Source organism: Cherax quadricarinatus, chromosome 38 (genome assembly GCF_038502225.1).
Source record: "Cherax quadricarinatus isolate ZL_2023a chromosome 38, ASM3850222v1, whole genome shotgun sequence".
In the NCBI taxonomy this organism is placed as follows: Eukaryota; Metazoa; Arthropoda; class Malacostraca; order Decapoda; family Parastacidae; genus Cherax; species Cherax quadricarinatus.
Genome location: NC_091329.1, coordinates 23,333,773 through 23,353,599, shown reverse-complemented (window position 1 = coordinate 23,353,599; position 19,827 = coordinate 23,333,773). Strand labels below are relative to the sequence as shown.

Genomic DNA, 19,827 nt, shown 5'->3' with positions numbered 1-19,827 from the left:
CTACTGGATGTGAAGATACATACGTATCATGAATGCGAGGATACTTATATTTGAAGTAAAGTTTGATGCATTATGGAGTAATTACTCACTTCTAAATATGAAGTAAGACCACTCTGGCTGATGAACGTCTGACTACCAAGCAGTTGCTCTTGAAGACATTCCGTAGTTGGTACGTAAGCAAGAGAGTCCGGCATTGTCTCTTTTCTTATCCCATTGTACCCTATTCCTGCAAAAAAAAAAAAAAAAACTATCAAAATTAACATTAAGGCTCCGAGGATCATTCACTATCAACTCAGTGATACAAGGAATGACTGACGCGGTATAGTGATACCGATAGTTTGTAAATAAAGATATATATGCAAAGGTCAAAACATACATGGCTGGTATACAATACCGACAAGATGAAGAATTAGACACATGTGCAATATCTGGGCATCTTTATTTGTGGACGTTGCAGAAGCCAGTGGCTTTATCAATACAAATTCAAGGACATAATGGGAAGACTGTAGAACTATATACAGAAGACAAGGTAATCAGTCCCTCAGTCTTGGAGTTGTTGAAGAGTACCGATTAAGACTGCCAATAATGCTTTGCATAATAAGGGGCTTTCTGTAAAACAATTTACGCATGTCAATTATCTCAGTGTCACTTGTATGTTGTACTCCACGTTATAGAAATGAAGTTTGTTTCCTTGCTTGTTTAAAGAAATGCCTGTCACAGAGCGGCGGACATGAACATTAAGGAAAGGAAGCAAAGAGTTAGATTCCCATTCAGCTATAGACTTGACAGGAGAAAAATTGTTAAAGCCATCAAGAAAAAAGTTGGAAGAGACTCGAGTCATGTGGCCAAAGAACAGAGATCTTATCTATAAAGACTTGGCAGATGATGCAACATCCCCCCAATGAAAAGCAGGGGTGTCACTAGCACGTTAAGAGACCATACAATAAGTGTCAGGGGCCCGAGACTGTTCAACTGCCTCCCAGCATACATAAGGGAGATTACCAACAGACCCCTGGCAGTCTTCAAGCTGGCACTGGACAAGCACCTAAAGTCGGTTCCTGATCAGCCGGGCTGTGGCTCGTACGTTGGTTTGCGTGCAGCCAGCAGCAACAGCCTGGTTGATCAGGCTCTGATCCACCAGGAGGCCTGGTCACAGACCGGACCGCGGGGACGTTGACCCCCGGAACTCTCTCCAGGTAAACTCCAGGTATAGCGAAGCCAGAAAGTAGGACGTACGCAGAAAGAAGGACGTACGCAGAAAGAAGGACGTACGCAGAAAGAAGGACGTACGCAGAAAGACATACGCAGGGAGAAGGACGTACGCAAATAATAGGAAGTAGAACATTTTCAAAATACTCCACATCAGGGGTAACTTTGAGTATAAAATTTGCCTTGAAATTTAAAAAATAATGTTCGAGTCCACACAAAGGCGAATAAGATCAAAAATACAAGAGCAGCAATATTTCTAACCTGTGGCATCGAAGCCATGAGCTATTTCATGTGCTATCATGTGACCAATTCCAGCATAGTTGATGTAGTCGGGAACATCGTCGAAGAAGAGTGGAGCCGATAAAGCACCATATGGTATAACTGAAACAGAGAAGAAAATCACTTTATAAACTTTAAGCTTCTTCCAGATATAATCATTTGAAGCATTTGCTTTATAAAGTACATATTGATCGTAATTATAATACAGGTTACTACTAGACCTCATCTAAATGGTAACTCCCCAGAAGACTGAGTTTTCCAGTTTTGAGTTTAGAATGCTGATCTACATAACCCATAACCCAAATAATGGCTCAGTACAGCTTTAGGCTGCGAGGGTGAACACTGGGCTGTATTATAACATGTTTAAGATGTTGGCAATACCGGTTTGTGCATTAACTTGGCAATACCTTCCTCGGATCATCAAGGCACAGATGCTGGAGGTGATGAGATACAAGGGGGATACCTTCCTCAAATTATCAAGACACAAGTGCCAGAGATTTGAGATACACTGGCGATACCTCTCCTGGATCATCGAGGGACGGGTACCTAAGATTTCAAGATACAGGGGGATACCTCTCCCGGATCATCACAGGACAGAGGGGGATACCTTCCTTGGATCATCGAGGTACAGGGGCGTGAAATTACAGAATATAACGAGAGCAGAACTTTTCGAAAGTTCACCGGATGTCCTCAACTCCAGTGGTCACTGCAGATAATAAATAACTTACGATAAACTTAACATTATACTTATAAATGTTACTTAATACTTACAGAACTTGTTAAGTGCATAGGAAGTGACTCCGTGAACATCATGAGGCAGAAGAAAGTGACTCCACCTACAGGAAGAGTGAAACACACAGTGAGTATATCAAGTGAAACACACAGTGAGTCCATCTTGTGAAACACACAGTGACTACATCATGTGAAACACACAGTGAGTACATAATGTGAAACAGTGAGTACATCATGTGAAATACACAGAGTACATCATGTGAAATACACAGTGAGTACATCACATGAAACATGCAGTGAGTACATCATGTGAAACAGTGAGTACATGTGAAACATGCAGTGAGTACATCATGTGAAACAGTGAGTACATCATATGAAACACACAGTGAGTACATTTTGTAAAACACAGTGAGTACATCTTGTGAAACACACTGGTTAAATCATGTGAAACACACAGTGAGTACATCATGTGACACAGTGAGGATATCATGTGAAACACGCACTGAGTACATCTTGTGAAACACACAGTGAGTACATCATGTGAAACACACAGTGAGCACATCATGTGAAACACACAGTGAGTACATCTTGTGAAACAAACAGTGAGTACATCATGTGAAACACACAGTGAGTACATCATGTGAAACAGAGTGAGTGCATCATGTGAAACACACAATGAGTACATCTTGTGAAACACAGTGAGTACATCATGTGAAACACACAGTGAGTACATCTTGTGAAACACAGTGAGTACATCATGTGAAACAGTGTGTACATCTTGTGAAACAAACAGTGAGTGCATCATGTGAAACACAGTGAGTACATCATGTGAAACACAGTGAGTACATCATGTGAAACACACAGTGAGTACATCTTGTGAAACACACGGTGAGTACATCCTGTGAAACACACAGTGAATATATCTTGTGAAACACACAGTGAGTACATCTTGTGAAACACGCAGTGAGTACATTATGTGAAACACACAGTGAGTACATCCTGTGAAACAGTGAGTACACCATTTGAAACACACAGTGAGTACATCATGTGAAACACACAATGAGTATATCTTGTGAAACACAATACATCATGAAAACACACAGTGAGTACATCTTGTGAAACACACAGTGAGTACATTATGTGAAACACAGTGAGTACATCTTGTAAAACACACAGTGAGTACATCATGTGAAAGAGAGTGGGTGCATCCTGTGAAACACGCAGTGAGTACATCATGTGAAACACACAGTGAGCACATCATGTGAAACACACAGTGAGTACATCTTGTGAAACAAACAGTGAGTACATCATGTGAAACACACAGTGAGTACATCATGTGAAACAGAGTGAGTGCATCATGTGAAACACACAGTAAGTACATCTTGTGAAGCATACAATGAGTACATCTTGTGAAACACAGTGAGTACATCATGTGAAACACACAGTGAGTACATCTTGTGAAACACAGTGAGTACATCATGTGAAACAGTGTGTACATCTTGTGAAACAAACAGTGAGTGCATCATGTGAAACACAGTGAGTACATCATGTGAAACACAGTGAGTACATCATGTGAAACACACAGTGAGTACATCTTGTGAAACACACGGTGAGTACATCCTGTGAAACACACAGTGAATATATCTTGTGAAACACACAGTGAGTATATTATGTGAAACACACAGTGAGTACATCTTGTGAAACACGCAGTGAGTACATTATGTGAAACACACAGTGAGTACATCCTGTGAAACAGTGAGTACACCATTTGAAACACACAGTGAGTACATCATGTGAAACACACAATGAGTATATCTTGTGAAACACAATACATCATGAAAACACACAGTGAGTACATCTTGTGAAACACACAGTGAGTACATTATGTGAAACACAGTGAGTACATCTTGTAAAACACACAGTGAGTACATCTTGTGAAACACACAATGAGTATATCTTGTGAAACACAATACATCATGAAAACACACAGTGAGTACATCCTGTGAAACACGCAGTGAGTACATCATGTGAAACACACAGTGAGTACATCTTGTGAAACACACAGTGAGTACATCCTGTGAAACAGTGAATACATCATGTGAAATACACAGTGAGTACATCATGTGAAACAGTGAGTACACCACATGAAACAAGCTGTGAGTACATCATGTGAAACAGTGAGTACTTCATGTGAAACAGTGAGTACATCTTGTGAAACACACAGTGAGTACATCATGTGAATCACACTGAGTACATCATGTGAAACACACAGTGAGTACATCATGTGACACACAGTGAGTATATCATGTGAAACACACAGTGTGTACATCTTGCGAAACAGACAGTGAGTACATCTTGTGAAACACACAGTGAGTACATCTTGTGAAACACACAGTGAGTACATCTTGTGAAACACACAGTGAGTACATCTTGTGAAACACACAGTGAGTACATCTTGTGAAACACACAGTGAGTACATCTTATGAAACACACAGTGAGTACATCTTGTGAAACACACAGTGAGTACATCTTGTGAAACACACAGTGAGTACATCTTGTGAAACACACAGTGAGTACATCTTGTGAAACACACAGTGAGTTCATCTTGTGAAACACACAGTGAGTACATCTTGTGAAACACACAGTGAGTACATCCTGTGAAACACACAGTGAGTACATCATGTGAAACACAAAGTGAGTGAATCATGTGAAACACACAGTGAGTACATCTTGTGAAACACACAGTGAGTACATCTTGTGAAACACAGTGAGTACATCTTGTGAAACACACAGTGAGTACATCTTGTGAAACACACAGTGAGAACAACATGTGACACACATTGAGTACATCTTGTGAAACACAGTACATTATGTGAAACACACAGTGAGTTCATCTTGTGAAACACACAGTGAGTACATCTTATGAAACACACAGTGAGTTCATCTTGTGAAACACACAGTGAGTACATCTTGTGAAACACACAGTGAGTACATCTTATGAAACACACAGTGAGTACATCTTGTGAAACACACAGTGAGTACATCATGTGAAACACACAGTGAGTACATCATGTGAAACACAAAGTGAGTGAATCATGTGAAACACACAGTGAGTACATCTTGTGAAACACACAGTGAGTACATCTTGTGAAACACAGTGAGTACATCTTGTGAAACACACAGTGAGTACATCTTGTGAAACATACAGTGAGAACAACATGTGACACACATTGAGTACATCTTGTGAAACACAGTACATTATGTGAAGCACACAGTGAGTACATCATGTGAAACACACAGTAAGTACATTATGTGAAACGCACAGTGAGTACATCATGTGAAGCGCACAGTGAGTACATCATGTGAAACGCACAGTGAGTACATCATGTGAAACACACAGTAAGTACATTATGTGAAATGCACAGTAAGTACATTATGTGAAACGCACAGTAAGTACATTATGTGAAACACACAGTAAGTACATTATGTGAAACACACAGTAAGTACATTATGTGAAACACACAGTAAGTACATTATGTGAAACGCACAGTGAGTACATTATGTGAAGCACACAGTGAATACATCATGTGAAACGCACAGTGAGTACATCATGTGAAACACACAGTGAGTACATTATGTGAAACACACAGTAAGTACATTATGTGAAACACACAGTAAGTACATTATGTGAAACACACAGTAAGTACATTATGTGAAACGCACAGTGAGTACATTATGTGAAGCACACAGTGAATACATCATGTGAAACGCACAGTGAGTACATCATGTGAAACACACAGTAAGTACATTATGTGAAACACACAGTAAGTACATTATGTGAAACGCACAGTGAGTACATCATGTGAAGCGCACAGTGAGTACATCATGTGAAACGCACAGTGAGTACATCATGTGAAACGCACAGTGAGTACATCATGTGAAACGCACAGTGAGTACATCATGTGAAACGCACAGTGAGTACATCATGTGAAACACACAGTACATCTTGTGAAACATTTAATCTACACTGTAAATCATGTAGAACAAATAGTATTGTGTATGGATACTGAAATCCATAACACACACACGCACACACTGACGCACACGCACACACTGACACACACGCATGAGAGTGAAGAGGCGGGGCCAGGAGCTGTGATTCGACTCCTGGAACCACAACTAGGTGAGTACATAAGCACGTCAGGAAATTAGAGAAAGTGCAAAGGCTGGCAACTAGACTGGTCCCGGAGCTAAGGGGTATGTCCTACGAATAACGGTTAAGGGAAATCGACCTGACGACACTGGAGGTCTGGAGAGATAGGGGGGACATGATAACGACATATAAAATACCGAGAGGAATCGAGAAGGTGGACAGAGACGGGATGTTCCAGAGATGGGACACAGCAAGAAGGGGGTCAGATTTGGAAGTTGAAGACTCAGATGAGTCACAGGGATGTTAGGAAGTATTTCTTCAGTCATAGAGTTGTCAGGAAGTGGGATAGTCTAGAAAGTGACGTAGTGGAGGCAGGAACCATACATAGCTTTAAAAAAAAGTTATGATAAAGTTCACGGAGCAGGGTGAGTGATTTTCTAGCGTCCAGTAAAGAGGCGGGGCCAGGAGCTATGAGCTATGAATCGACCCCTGCAACCACAATTAGGTGAATACACACACACACACACACGCCAAGAGCTACGACTCGACGCCTGCAACCACAATTGTTGAGTACAATTAGATGAGTATACACACACACACACACACACACACACACACACACAGGGCCAGGAGCTGAGTCTCGGCCCCTGCAACCACAAACAGGTAAGTACACACATACACATTGTGAATCGATTCCTGCAATCACACATACATACACTATATCACAGAAATGTTGCCTCATGCTACAGCCACACCTCTCAAGGCAGGGCCAGGAGCTGAGTCTTGACCCCTGCAACCACAATTAGGTGAGTACTTCTATCTCATACCCCTCCAAACTATATAATTAATAAATCCAAAATAAGTCGTAATGAACGACTATTACTAAATCAACAGGAGAATAGAGGGAGACTTCTAGTATAGATCGTTGTTCCAGTAAAAGCTTGTTCTTCTCTTTATGTATATGAGTGTGTATGTGTGTGTATGAGTGTGTGTGTGTATGAGTGTGTGTGTGTATGAGTGTGTATGAGTGTGCGTGTGTGTGTATGAGTGTGTGTGTGTATGAGTGTGTGTGTGTGTATGAGTGTGTGTGTGTATATGAGTGTGTGTGTGTGTATGAGTGTGTGTGTGTGTATGAGTGTGTGTGTGTGTGTATGAGTGTGTGTGTGTATGAGTGTGTGTGTGTGTGTGTGTATGAGTTTGTGTGTGTGTGTGTGTGTGTGTGTGTGTGTGTGTGTGTGTGTGTGTGTGTGTGTGTGTGTGTGTGTGTGTGTGTGTGTGTGTGTGTGTGTGTGTGTGTGTGTGTGTGTGTGTGTGTGTGTGTGTGTGTGTGTGTGTGTGTGTACTCACCTATTTGTACTCACCTATTTGTGGTTGCAGGGGTCGAGTCCTAGCTCCTGGCCCCGCCTCTTCACCGGTTGCTACTAGGCCCTCTCTCTCCCCGCTCCATGAGCTTTATCAAACCTCGTCTTAAAACTGTGTATATGTGTGTGTGTGTGACTCAACAATCAATATTTGCACCAATAACTCATTACAGTTGTGACCGGGTGTGAGATTTCGTTCGGATTTTTAACCCCGGAGGGTTAGCCACCCAGGATAACCCAAGAAAGTCAGTGCGTCATCGAGGACGTGGAAGTGTGAATTGCTCATTACACTATAATTTGTTCATGATTGTAGCCATGTATAAACGTAAGTAACCATTCTTACAGGATTCATTACCTTTGTAACTTGTGAGCTCATTACCTTTGTAACTTGTGAGTTCATTACCTTGTACCTAGTTCAGCCATCAAAACTTTGGGAGCCCAGTCCCTGGACCCATTACGTACCTCTGTAATCTGTAAATACCTTTGTAACTTGTCATGATTGTGACTAGACCTACCTGGAGTTCATTAACTTTGTAAATTGTGAGTTCATTACCTTTGTAAATTGTGAATTCATTACCTCTGTAACTTGCTCAGCTATCAAAACTTTGGAGTCCAGTCCCTGGACCAATTATGTACCTCTGTAATCTTTTGACTACCGCCCACAGGATGGGTATGGGGTGCATAATAAACATATTAAACTAAACTAAACTAACTTCTCTTTATTCGCTGATAGTCGTTCATTACGAATTATCTTGGGTTTATGGACTATATAGTTTTAAGGGGTAGAAGAATAGACGTACCACCAAAGCTACCGTGGGTGTGGGATGAGACAGTCGAGTCACAGTTGATGCAGCTGATACAACCAGGTCATGAGAGTTCTAGTTGTAACTACATCCAGTCCAACAGTAAGTTTGTGGCTGAGTGGCTACAATACTGGGCCTCAGATAGATAATATATCTATGTAATATGTAACACCCTAAGAAAGAGTTAAGTGTTGGAGGTAACATACATTACTTGAGGGTGACTTGGTTGCTTGTAGTAGACAGCATACATCATGGTGCGGTACCTCTGTAGTAGTGTCACACTGTTGTCCAGGAAGTTATCACTTAATTCAACCTGCGTATACAAAAAACTTCTAAATAACACAATGTTCTCTGATAAAATAACTATCGTTATTAATATGTTATCCGGGTATCACCATAATCCAAAGGGTCATATAGCACATGTAAAATATTTATAATAATTTATAGAATATTAATGTACATAAACACGCTAAATACAGTCATACAATGTATACCTTCAGAAACACCTTGGTCACATACTGTGTGGGTAAAAGAAACACCTTAGTCACATACTGTGTGGGTAAAAGAAACACCTTGGTCACATACTGTGTGGGTAAAAGAAACACCTTGGTCACATACTGTGTGGGTAAAAGGAACACCTTGGTCACATACTGTGTGGGTAAAAGAAACACCTTGGTCACATACTGTGTGGGTAAAAGAAACACCTTGGTCACATACTGTGTGGGTAAAAGAAACACCTTGGTCACATACTGTGTGGGTAAAAGAGATTGTTTACATGTTTATAACTCCTTTACAAAGCAATAATTCTTGATCACTCAGACTGCTGTCTGAAATATATTGTGTGCAGATGTTGGATGAGTGAGTACTCTCAGTGGGAAGTACATGTGTAGATGTTGGATGAGTGAGTACTCTCAGTGGGAAGCACACGTGTAGATGTTGGATGAGTGAGTACTCTTGGTGGGAAGTACATGCGTACATGTTGGATGAGCGAGTACTCTCGGTGGGAAGTGCATGCGTACATGTTGGATGAGTGAGTACTCTCGGTGGGAAGCACACGTGTAGATGTTGGATGAGTAAGTACTCTTCCCTGTAGTAACAACAGGAGAATGGAGTGGTAGTCGTAGTAGTAGAAGAAGTAGGGGCCAGTATAAGTACAAGAAAAAGGAACACTGCAGGAGAGCTAAGAACCATAAGGGATAAGAATAAAACCACGAGGAGTGGGAGGAACTGAAGCACAGAACACACTTAGGCAGACATATTGAAAACAAAGAAACAAAAGGGAGGAAAAAAGGAAAGGAGAAAAGGTAATGTTATAGTTACGACATTGTGGATTTTTGTTCGTCGAAATTTATAATGTTATAATGCTGGTGAGATGTTTGTAGTGATCCAGCTGCTGGTGAGATGTTTGTAGTGATCCAGCTGCTGGTGAGATGTTTGTAGTGATCCAGCTGCTGGTGAGATGTTTGTAGTGATCCAGCTGCTGGTGAGATGTTTGTAGTGATCCAGCTGCTGGTGAGATGTTTGTAGTGATCCAGCTGCTGGTGAGATGTTTGTAGTGATCCAGCTGCTGGTGAGATGTTTGTAGTGATCCAGCTGCTGGTGAGATGTTTGTAGTGATCCAGCTGCTGGTGAGATGTTTGTAGTGATCCAGCTGCTGGTGAGATGTTTGTAGTGATCCAGCTGCTGGTGAGATGTTTGTAGTGATCCAGCTGCTGGTGAGATGTTTGTAGTGATCCAGCTGCTGGTGAGATGTTTGTAGTGATCCAGCTGCTGGTGAGATGTTTGTAGTGATCCAGCTGCTGGTGAGATGTTTGCAGTGATCCAGCTGCTGGTGAGATGTTTGTAGTGATCCAGCTGCTGGTGAGATGTTTGTAGTGATCCAGCTGCTGGTGAGATGTTTGTAGTGATCCAGCTGCTGGTGAGATGTTTGTAGTGATCCAGCTGCTGGTGAGATGTTTGTAGTGATCCAGCTGCTGGTGAGATGTTTGTAGTGATCCAGCTGCTGGTGAGATGTTTGTAGTGATCCAGCTGCTGGTGAGATGTTTGTAGTGATCCAGCTGCTGGTGAGATGTTTGTAGTGATCCAGCTGCTGGTGAGATGTTTGTAGTGATCCAGCTGCTGGTGAGATGTTTGTAGTGATCCAGCTGCTGGTGAGATGTTTGTAGTGATCCAGCTGCTGGTGAGATGTTTGTAGTGATCCAGCTGCTGGTGAGATGTTTGTAGTGATCCAGCTGCTGGTGAGATGTTTGTAGTGATCCAGCTGCTGGTGAGATGTTTGTAGTGATCCAGCTGCTGGTGAGATGTTTGTAGTGATCCAGCTGCTGGTGAGATGTTTGTAGTGATCCAGCTGCTGGTGAGATGTTTGTAGTGATCCAGCTGCTGGTGAGATGTTTGTAGTGATCCAGCTGCTGGTGAGATGTTTGTAGTGATCCAGCTGCTGGTGAGATGTTTGCAGTGATCCAGCTGCTGGTGAGATGTTTGCAGTGATCCAGCTGCTGGTGAGATGTTTGTAGTGATCCAGCTGCTGGTGAGATGTTTGTAGTGATCCAGCTGCTGGTGAGATGTTTGTAGTGATCCAGCTGCTGGTGAGATGTTTGTAGTGATCCAGCTGCTGGTGAGATGTTTGTAGTGATCCAGCTGCTGGTGAGATGTTTGTAGTGATCCAGCTGCTGGTGAGATGTTTGTAGTGATCCAGCTGCTGGTGAGATGTTTGTAGTGATCCAGCTGCTGGTGAGATGTTTGTAGTGATCCAGCTGCTGGTGAGATGTTTGTAGTGATCCAGCTGCTGGTGAGATGTTTGCAGTGATCCAGCTGCTGGTGAGATGTTTGTAGTGATCCAGCTGCTGGTGAGATGTTTGTAGTGATCCAGCTGCTGGTGAGATGTTTGTAGTGATCCAGCTGCTGGTGAGATGTTTGTAGTGATCCAGCTGCTGGTGAGATGTTTGTAGTGATCCAGCTGCTGGTGAGATGTTTGTAGTGATCCAGCTGCTGGTGAGATGTTTGTAGTGATCCAGCTGCTGGTGAGATGTTTGTAGTGATCCAGCTGCTGGTGAGATGTTTGTAGTGATCCAGCTGCTGGTGAGATGTTTGTAGTGATCCAGCTGCTGGTGAGATGTTTGCAGTGATCCAGCTGCTGGTGAGATGTTTGTAGTGATCCAGCTGCTGGTGAGATGTTTGTAGTGATCCAGCTGCTGGTGAGATGTTTGTAGTGATCCAGCTGCTGGTGAGATGTTTGTAGTGATCCAGCTGCTGGTGAGATGTTTGTAGTGATCCAGCTGCTGGTGAGATGTTTGTAGTGATCCAGCTGCTGGTGAGATGTTTGTAGTGATCCAGCTGCTGGTGAGATGTTTGTAGTGATCCAGCTGCTGGTGAGATGTTTGTAGTGATCCAGCTGCTGGTGAGATGTTTGCAGTGATCCAGCTGCTGGTGAGATGTTTGTAGTGATCCAGCTGCTGGTGAGATGTTTGTAGTGATCCAGCTGCTGGTGAGATGTTTGTAGTGATCCAGCTGCTGGTGAGATGTTTGTAGTGATCCAGCTGCTGGTGAGATGTTTGTAGTGATCCAGCTGCTGGTGAGATGTTTGTAGTGATCCAGCTGCTGGTGAGATGTTTGTAGTGATCCAGCTGCTGGTGAGATGTTTGTAGTGATCCAGCTGCTGGTGAGATGTTTGTAGTGATCCAGCTGCTGGTGAGATGTTTGTAGTGATCCAGCTGCTGGTGAGATGTTTGTAGTGATCCAGCTGCTGGTGAGATGTTTGTAGTGATCCAGCTGCTGGTGAGATGTTTGCAGTGATCCAGCTGCTGGTGAGATGTTTGCAGTGATCCAGCTGCTGGTGAGATGTTTGTAGTGATCCAGCTGCTGGTGAGATGTTTGCAGTGATCCAGCTCCTCCGTTATGCATGAACCTCCATAACAATCTAAATCCGACAGATCAAAAACACTAACATTGAAAAGGAGAGGAAAATGTAATCGATTTAGAGAGAACAATCATATAATCCTCCAAAAAAAATTAGAATATACTAAGGAACACACATAACAATAACTTACACCTTGCATGTTGAGCTGAAGTGCCTCTTTGATCCTATCTATTTCAGCCACTTCACCCAACATCATGTGAAGTTTATCTATCATGGAATTATCAGCGTCGTTAAATTTTCGAAGTAACTGTTCCTCGGCCGTCTTCTTGTGAATTTTTATCATATTTTCAATCTAAAAATATAAAAGAAAACTTTAAGACAATTTACAATAGCTATTTGTAATGTATTTTAATAAATATTGTTTCCTCCATGCAAATATACTCAACATCTTCACTGCCTTTATTGTGCTGAGTCGTACTGAGGGGCAGTAGTGCCCATGAAGGTGTTTCAAGCCCTGTAGGAACAAAACCTTGAACCTCAGTAGCTACTGAGGTGTAGTCATATTTTTAGTCGTAATGAACCATGACAGGTGTTTCCTGACACTAGTCGTGGTCGTCAGGAAGCACGACAGGTGTTTCCTGACACCAGTCGTAGTGGTCAGGAAGCACGACGAAAGTCTCCAGTTAGGTCTCGTGAGTTAGTTGATGTACATTTGTTTGGTCTCGTGAGTTAGTTGATGTACAGTTGCTAGGTCTTGTGAGTTAGTTGATGTACAGTTGCTAGGTCTCGTGAGTTAATTGATGTACAGTTGCTAGGTCTCGTGAGTTAATTGATGTACAGTTGCTAGGTCTTGTGAGTTAGTTGATGTACAGTTGCTAGGTCTCGTGAGTTAATTGATGTACAGTTGCTAGGTCTTGTGAGTTAGTTGATGTACAGTTGCTAGGTCTCGTGAGTTAATTGATGTACAGTTGCTAGGTCTCGTGAGTTAGTTGATGTACAGTTGCTAGGTCTCGTGAGTTAGTTGATGTACAGTTGCTAGGTCTCGTGAGTTAGTTGAGGAACACATACGGGGCTTATTGCATACATAATAATCCTGGGGTTATGAGATCTCTCTCTCGATTTCTCTACGATCAATATCCATACAGTTCTCTGGTTAAGTGGACCTTGGTAGAGGATTGTGTGCAAACATTTTTTAACAGAAAGTTCATAAATATTCATAGTTCATCTTGAATATGTACACATTTGTTATTTAGGACTGTGTGAAGTGGTCTTGTACTGTGTTCACGGACTTTACATGAAATGTTTACATGGGTTTTACATGGACTGAATACACAGGCCTTACTGTAACTATATAGAACAGCCTCTGAATGAATGAATCTGTGCTAAGGGACAGCGTAAATGTAACACACTCAAACATAAGTCAACACACTTTAGATTTCTTGCTGGAGAGGTGAGGCTGGAGGGCATCAAGGTAGAGGTAAGAAGCAAAGTCCTCCATGAGGAAAGTCGTGGCTCGGAAACAGTAGTCAGGAGAGCTCAGCGAGGTCCCGAAAGGCTCCACTAGGCTCGTGTAGATCCTCTCACTCCACAGGAGAAGCAAAATGTTTTGCATGTTCAGAGGGTCAGTCCTGTAAGAAAACATTCGAATTGCGATTTCTCTCTCTCTCAAAAAAGTGAAGAGTACTTGAAAAAAAAATCTTTTAAAATTAAATATACTCTGTCTTTTTAACTCTGATGACGTAGAATAGTGGATACAGGATTCTTAGGAAAAGGAGAGAAGACCGTGCTTCGACTGACACAAGTGCCGCACTAGTCTTCGACAGGGAAGTCATATGCAGCTGCACATGTCCTCTCAACGGCATGTGCAGCTGCAACGGAGACTTCACTAGTAGGTGGAATTGGGTTTCAGTATTATTTACGGTTCCCACAGGGTGGCAAGCAAGGGTATTTGCGAATCTGGCAGTAATGTTCTCGAATTTTCAGGAGTCATCCCGATAGTCCTACCTTAATTTCAAGTCAAATGACTAACTTGGCTATTCAGATCGATGCTCAGGAGGCTATTCATGTCTCGTAATTCGACTTAAAATTCTGTGTGCGCTCACGTTGTCAATTGGTTTGTTGGTTTATTAATTTTGCTACGGTATTCGAAAGTATGAAGGTGACAAGGGTCTACTGTAGACTCAGACAATTTTGGCTACTGGCTTCTTCCTGCCTTGGGCCTTCATATTTTTTTTTTGACTGATGAAGTCACTGCGTGGGGAAACGTTTCCTCAATGAAGATGATACTCAAGTGTTGCACATGTGTCTAAACCACACCACGGGTGGGAATAGAACCCGCGGTCAGAGTCATAAAACCCCAGACCGACGTGCTAGCCACTGGACCAACTGGCTACTCGGTCTGGAGTTTTATAACTCTCTGACCGCGGCTTGTATCCCCACCCGTGTTATGGTTTGTTTGCAATCGTGTCATTACGATTTCATGAGTAACATGTGTCTAATTTATCAACTTGTCGGTTCTCTGAACCAATTATCTACAGCGAGGAGAGAGCAGTTGCTGGTGTGGTGTTACAGAGGTGTCATGGAGTGTTGTTTAAGTTGTAGCATTTCTTTTTTTTGTGTGATTTTATTTGACCGCAGCAAAAAACACTGCTATTATTTCTGTACTCTCTAAATCTTAAACAGGCCCACATAAATACCAGGGCCACATAAATACTGGGGCCACATAAATACCAGGGCCACACCAGAACCATAAGAATACAAACGAAATGGAATCATTGAGACCCACTGTTTTCGTATGGCCCAACTTGAAATAACTAGCAGCAGTTGTGATGAATGTTTTGAAAAACCGACAAGTTGGAGATTGAGACACTTATGCAGCATATGGGAATCTTTATTCAGGAAACGTTTCGCCACACAGTGGCTTCATCAGTCCAATACAAAGAGGAAGGCGTTTCCTGAATAAAGATTCCCATATGCTGCATAAGTGTCTCAATCTTCAACTAGCAGCAGTGTACTAGTGAGTTTTTGGTAAGATGTGAAAAGTTTTGTGGGCCGGTTTTAAGTTTTGTGTAGAGTGTTACTGATAATTTAGTGGATAAGTTTTGTATATGTAAGTTAATCTGTCCTTCCCAGTAGTCAACCCTCAAGTATTGTCTAGCTGTTTAGCGTTTTTGGTAAATTTACCTTTGTGGCCCTAGAGCTGCAAAGATAAATATTTTATATGCCCCAACACCAGGGTTTTAATGCCCAAGGTGCCACCAAGGTGCCACCAAGGTGCCAGATGAAACACATAATAATGAGCCATGTGACTAATATGAAGCAAAAAACTGATAGCCAGGCAGTATATCAGGCAAAGAACTGATAGCCAGGCAGTATATCAGGCAAAGAACTGATAGCCAGGCAGTATATCAGGCAAAGAACTGATAGCCAGGCAGTATATCAGGCAAAGAACTGATAGCCAGGCAGTATATCAGGCAAAGAACTGATAGCCAGGCAGTATATCAGGCAAAGAACTGATAGCCAGGCAGTATATCAGGCAAAGAACTGATAGCCAGGCAGTATATCAGGCAAAGAACTGATAGCCAGGCAGTATATCAGGCAAAGAACTGATAGCCAGGCAGTATATCAGGCAAAGAACTGATAGCCAGGCAGTATATCAGGCAAAGAACTGATAGCCAGGCAGTATATCAGGCAAAGAACTGATAGCCAGGCAGTATATCAGGCAAAGAACTGATAGCCAGGCAGTATATCAGGCAAAGAACTGATAGCCAGGCAGTATATCAGGCAAAGAACTGATAGCCAGGCAGTATATCAGGCAAAGAACTGATAGCCAGGCAGTATATCAGGCAAAGAACTGATAGCCAGGCAGTATATCAGGCAAAGAACTGATAGCCAGGCAGTATATCAGGCAAAGAACTGATAGCCAGGCAGTATATCAGGCAAAGAACTGATAGCCAGGCAGTATATCAGGCAAAGAACTGATAGCCAGGCAGTATATCAGGCAAAGAACTGATAGCCAGGCAGTATATCAGGCAAAGAACTGATAGCCAGGCAGTATATCAGGAAAAGAACTGGTAGCCAGGAAGTATATCAGGAAAAGAACTGATAGCCAGGCAGTATATCAGGCAAAGAACTGATAGCCAGGCAGTATATCAGGAAAAGAACTGATAGCTAGGCAGTATATCAGGCAAAGAACTGATAGCCAGGCAGTACATCAGGAAAAGAACTGATAGCCAAGCAGTGTATAAGGCAAAGAACTGATAGCCAGGCAGTATATCAGGCAAAGAACTGGTAGCCAGGAAGTACATCAGGCAAAAAAAATGATAACCATACAGTATATCAGGCAAAGAACTAATAGCCAGGCAGTATATCATGCAAAGAATTGATAGCCAAGCAGTGTATCAGGCAAAGAACTGATAGCCAGGCAGTATATCAGGTAAAGAGCTGATAACAAGGCAGTGTATCAGGCAAAGAACTGATAGCCAGGCAGTATATCAGGTAAAGAGCTGATAACAAGGCAGTGTATCAGGCAAAGAACTGATAATCAGGCAGTATATCAGGTAAAGAACTGATAGCCAGGCAGTATATCAGGTAAAGAGCTGATAACAAGGCAGTGTATCAGGCAAAGAACTGATAATCAGGCAGTATATCAGGTAAAGAACTGATAGCCAGGCAGTATATCAGGTAAAGAACTGATAGCCAGGCAGTATATCAGGTAAAGAACTGATAACAAGGCAGTGTATCAGGCAAAGAACTGATAATTAGGCAGTATATCAGGTAAAGAACTGATAGCCAGGCAGTATATCAGGTAAAGTGCTGATAGCCAGGCAGTATATGAAGCAAAGAACTGACCTGTACTCTTCAGATATTTCTGTGACGATTTCATCGAGTTGTTCGTGGAAGTAGACCTGAACCTTGACATCTGCCGGGTTGGTGATCTCATGACCCAGCATTTCCTCCACCAGTTGTTGCCAGTTAATCTGAATTTGGACAAATTATTATGAGCAGTTGTAAGATTTCTTAGAGCGATTATAAGAATATGCAAGAAATGAATAAATAAGAATATTGGAAATTGGACTCTTTTTAAGCACTGTCACACGGGAACACGAGAATGGGTATATGTCCCATGCTGGGTACGTTCCTCTCACTGGTTCTTCTCACTGGTCCACTCACTGTACCAACAGCTTCTTGTACTCTTTCTAAATCTAAATTTATCCAGCATGAATCCATTATTTCGTTTTCTTTCTTGGGTGCCGCAAAATGCCCTTCTCACACTATACCACTCACTTATTTATCCATACCTCACCTATGCTATTTGTGCTTGGGGATCAACTGCAGCAACACACCTAAAGCCAATAATAACCTAACAAAAAGCTGCAGTAAGAATAATCACTAAATCCGATCCCTGGCAACACCCCCCACCCACTCTTCATAGATCTAAACTTACTCCCTCTTCAGTACATCCACAGTTACTACTGTGCAATCTACATCTACAGGACCTTAAACTCCAATATCAACCTTGACCTAAAACGCTTTCTTGATAGTTGTGACAGAACCCACAGGCATAACACCAGAAACAAACATCTCTACGACATTCCCCGTGTCCGACTAAACCTTTACACAAATTCAACGTATGTCAAAGGCCCTAAAATCTGAAACACCCTACCTGAGAACTCTAGAACTGCAGACACATTCCTCACCTTCAAAACTACCATTAGAAAACATCTTATCTCCCTGATACACCCCGTCAACTAACTACACGAATACAACCTGGTGGTTCACACTTACACTCACTCACTCATTTGACCATAAACAGAAATATTAATCTCAATCTTAAAATAATGAATCCTGTGATACTCCAATACTGAAACTATGTACTGTGCCAAAACAAAAGCATTCACATTGTTAAACTCACAAACTAGTATTTAGTCACTTAGCCATAATACCAACCTACCTCATAATTTGTAATATTTTAAAATTAAGAATTAAACTAAGTCTGCCCGAAATGCCTAGCCATGCTAGGTGTTCTAGTGGTACACACTGTAATCATTATTTTACTACATGTAAACCACACAATAACTAAATTCTGTAAACTCAGCATTGTAATCCTTATAGAGAATAAACTTTGAATTTGATTGTCTTCCACTGGTATACTACAGTCATATATCTCTTCTCGTTCTACGTCTTTCAAGAGAGTGTAGGTTTAGTACTTTAAGCTATTCTCAGACGAAAGATTTATTAAGCAGTGGATTAATTTCGTCATCCTCCTCTGCACAGATATTCATGCTATAATAATAAGATCAGTATTGAAGAGCATAATCTAAGAGGATTACTGTTACTAATAGTTTTTCATGTAAATCTATTACGCATGCTAAGGTACTGTTGTCTAGGCTTCAGATTTCTGCTTACCATGACTCCCGACTGTTGTCTAGGCTTCAGATTTCTGCTTACCATGACTCCCAACTGTTGTCTAGGCTTCAGATTTCTGCTTACCATGACTCCCGACTGTTGTCTAGGCTTCAGATTTCTGCTTACCATGACTCCCGACTCCCAAGTCTTTATCTCGTTCTGTATGATCAGGTTCCACATCTCTTGCTTTATAAGTATGATGGATATTTTAATTCCAGAGGATTATTAGGTCTTTTTACACTTAATCACGTTTAACTGCATCTGCCATTTTTTGAACCATAACATTAACTTCTCCAGATTTTCAAAAAAAATTCCATGGTATCGTCCTCCAAATCTATTTTTTTTTGTACCGTCACCCTTTCTTCCCTCGCCAAGGTTTGAAATATAAGTTATGAACAACAATGAGCCTAAAACTGATCCTTGTGGAATGCCACCTGTGACCGATGCCTCGATCCATAAGTGAACTTTTCCTCTAATTCTATATGCAGCCACTTTCCTTAACATTCTTCCAAATCCATATAAAAGCCATCGTATTTTTTAACATTGTACTCGGCCTCAAATGCTTTACTGAAGGTCAGTAATGGTGTTCGAAGGAACGACCCTTAATGACTCACAAGGATTTAGAGCTTCGTACAAATGAAACGATAATCAGAGTTCAATGTAAAACAGAGTTTAGAAATTTTAGAAAGACTGGAGAACATTATGTGTGATCAGACCCTCGACTGTGTAACTAAAACCAAACTAGATAAATGTTTTAAATCAAGAAGCATTTGGGGAAACTGCTCAGTGCGGATGACTCAAACAATATAAATACAGAAATTATAATCTAAAACAATTATTGTTGAAATTTCAAGAGTCGAAATCCATGACAGAGACGAGATAGTTATGAGACTTTAAACACTGAAAAAAAAAACTTTCTCAACATGTACAAGAGAGATGAATTTGACAAGAGATTAAACGATAGTCTTAAGTTTACCCGAAATGCTCTGTATATATAGAAGCTTTCTGCATGCACGCCTAAATATC

General features: G+C 41.6%; 1 protein-coding gene across 2 annotated transcripts in view; it reads right to left on the bottom strand.

Annotated features, from left to right (window-relative positions):
- LOC128692828 (neprilysin-1-like) overlaps positions 1 to 19,827 on the bottom strand; it is a 134,522-nt gene that overhangs the window by 41,897 nt on the left and 72,798 nt on the right. For both annotated transcript variants that reach the window (XM_070092175.1, XM_070092176.1), the window contains exons 11-17: positions 17,245 to 17,372; positions 13,823 to 14,021; positions 12,584 to 12,745; positions 8,744 to 8,850; positions 2,260 to 2,324; positions 1,471 to 1,590; positions 90 to 226 (exon numbers count right to left, since the gene is read on the bottom strand). In XM_070092175.1, coding sequence (XP_069948276.1) covers positions 90 to 226; positions 1,471 to 1,590; positions 2,260 to 2,324; positions 8,744 to 8,850; positions 12,584 to 12,745; positions 13,823 to 14,021; positions 17,245 to 17,372 — 918 coding nt within the window. The remainder of the gene's footprint in view (positions 1 to 89; positions 227 to 1,470; positions 1,591 to 2,259; positions 2,325 to 8,743; positions 8,851 to 12,583; positions 12,746 to 13,822; positions 14,022 to 17,244; positions 17,373 to 19,827) is intronic.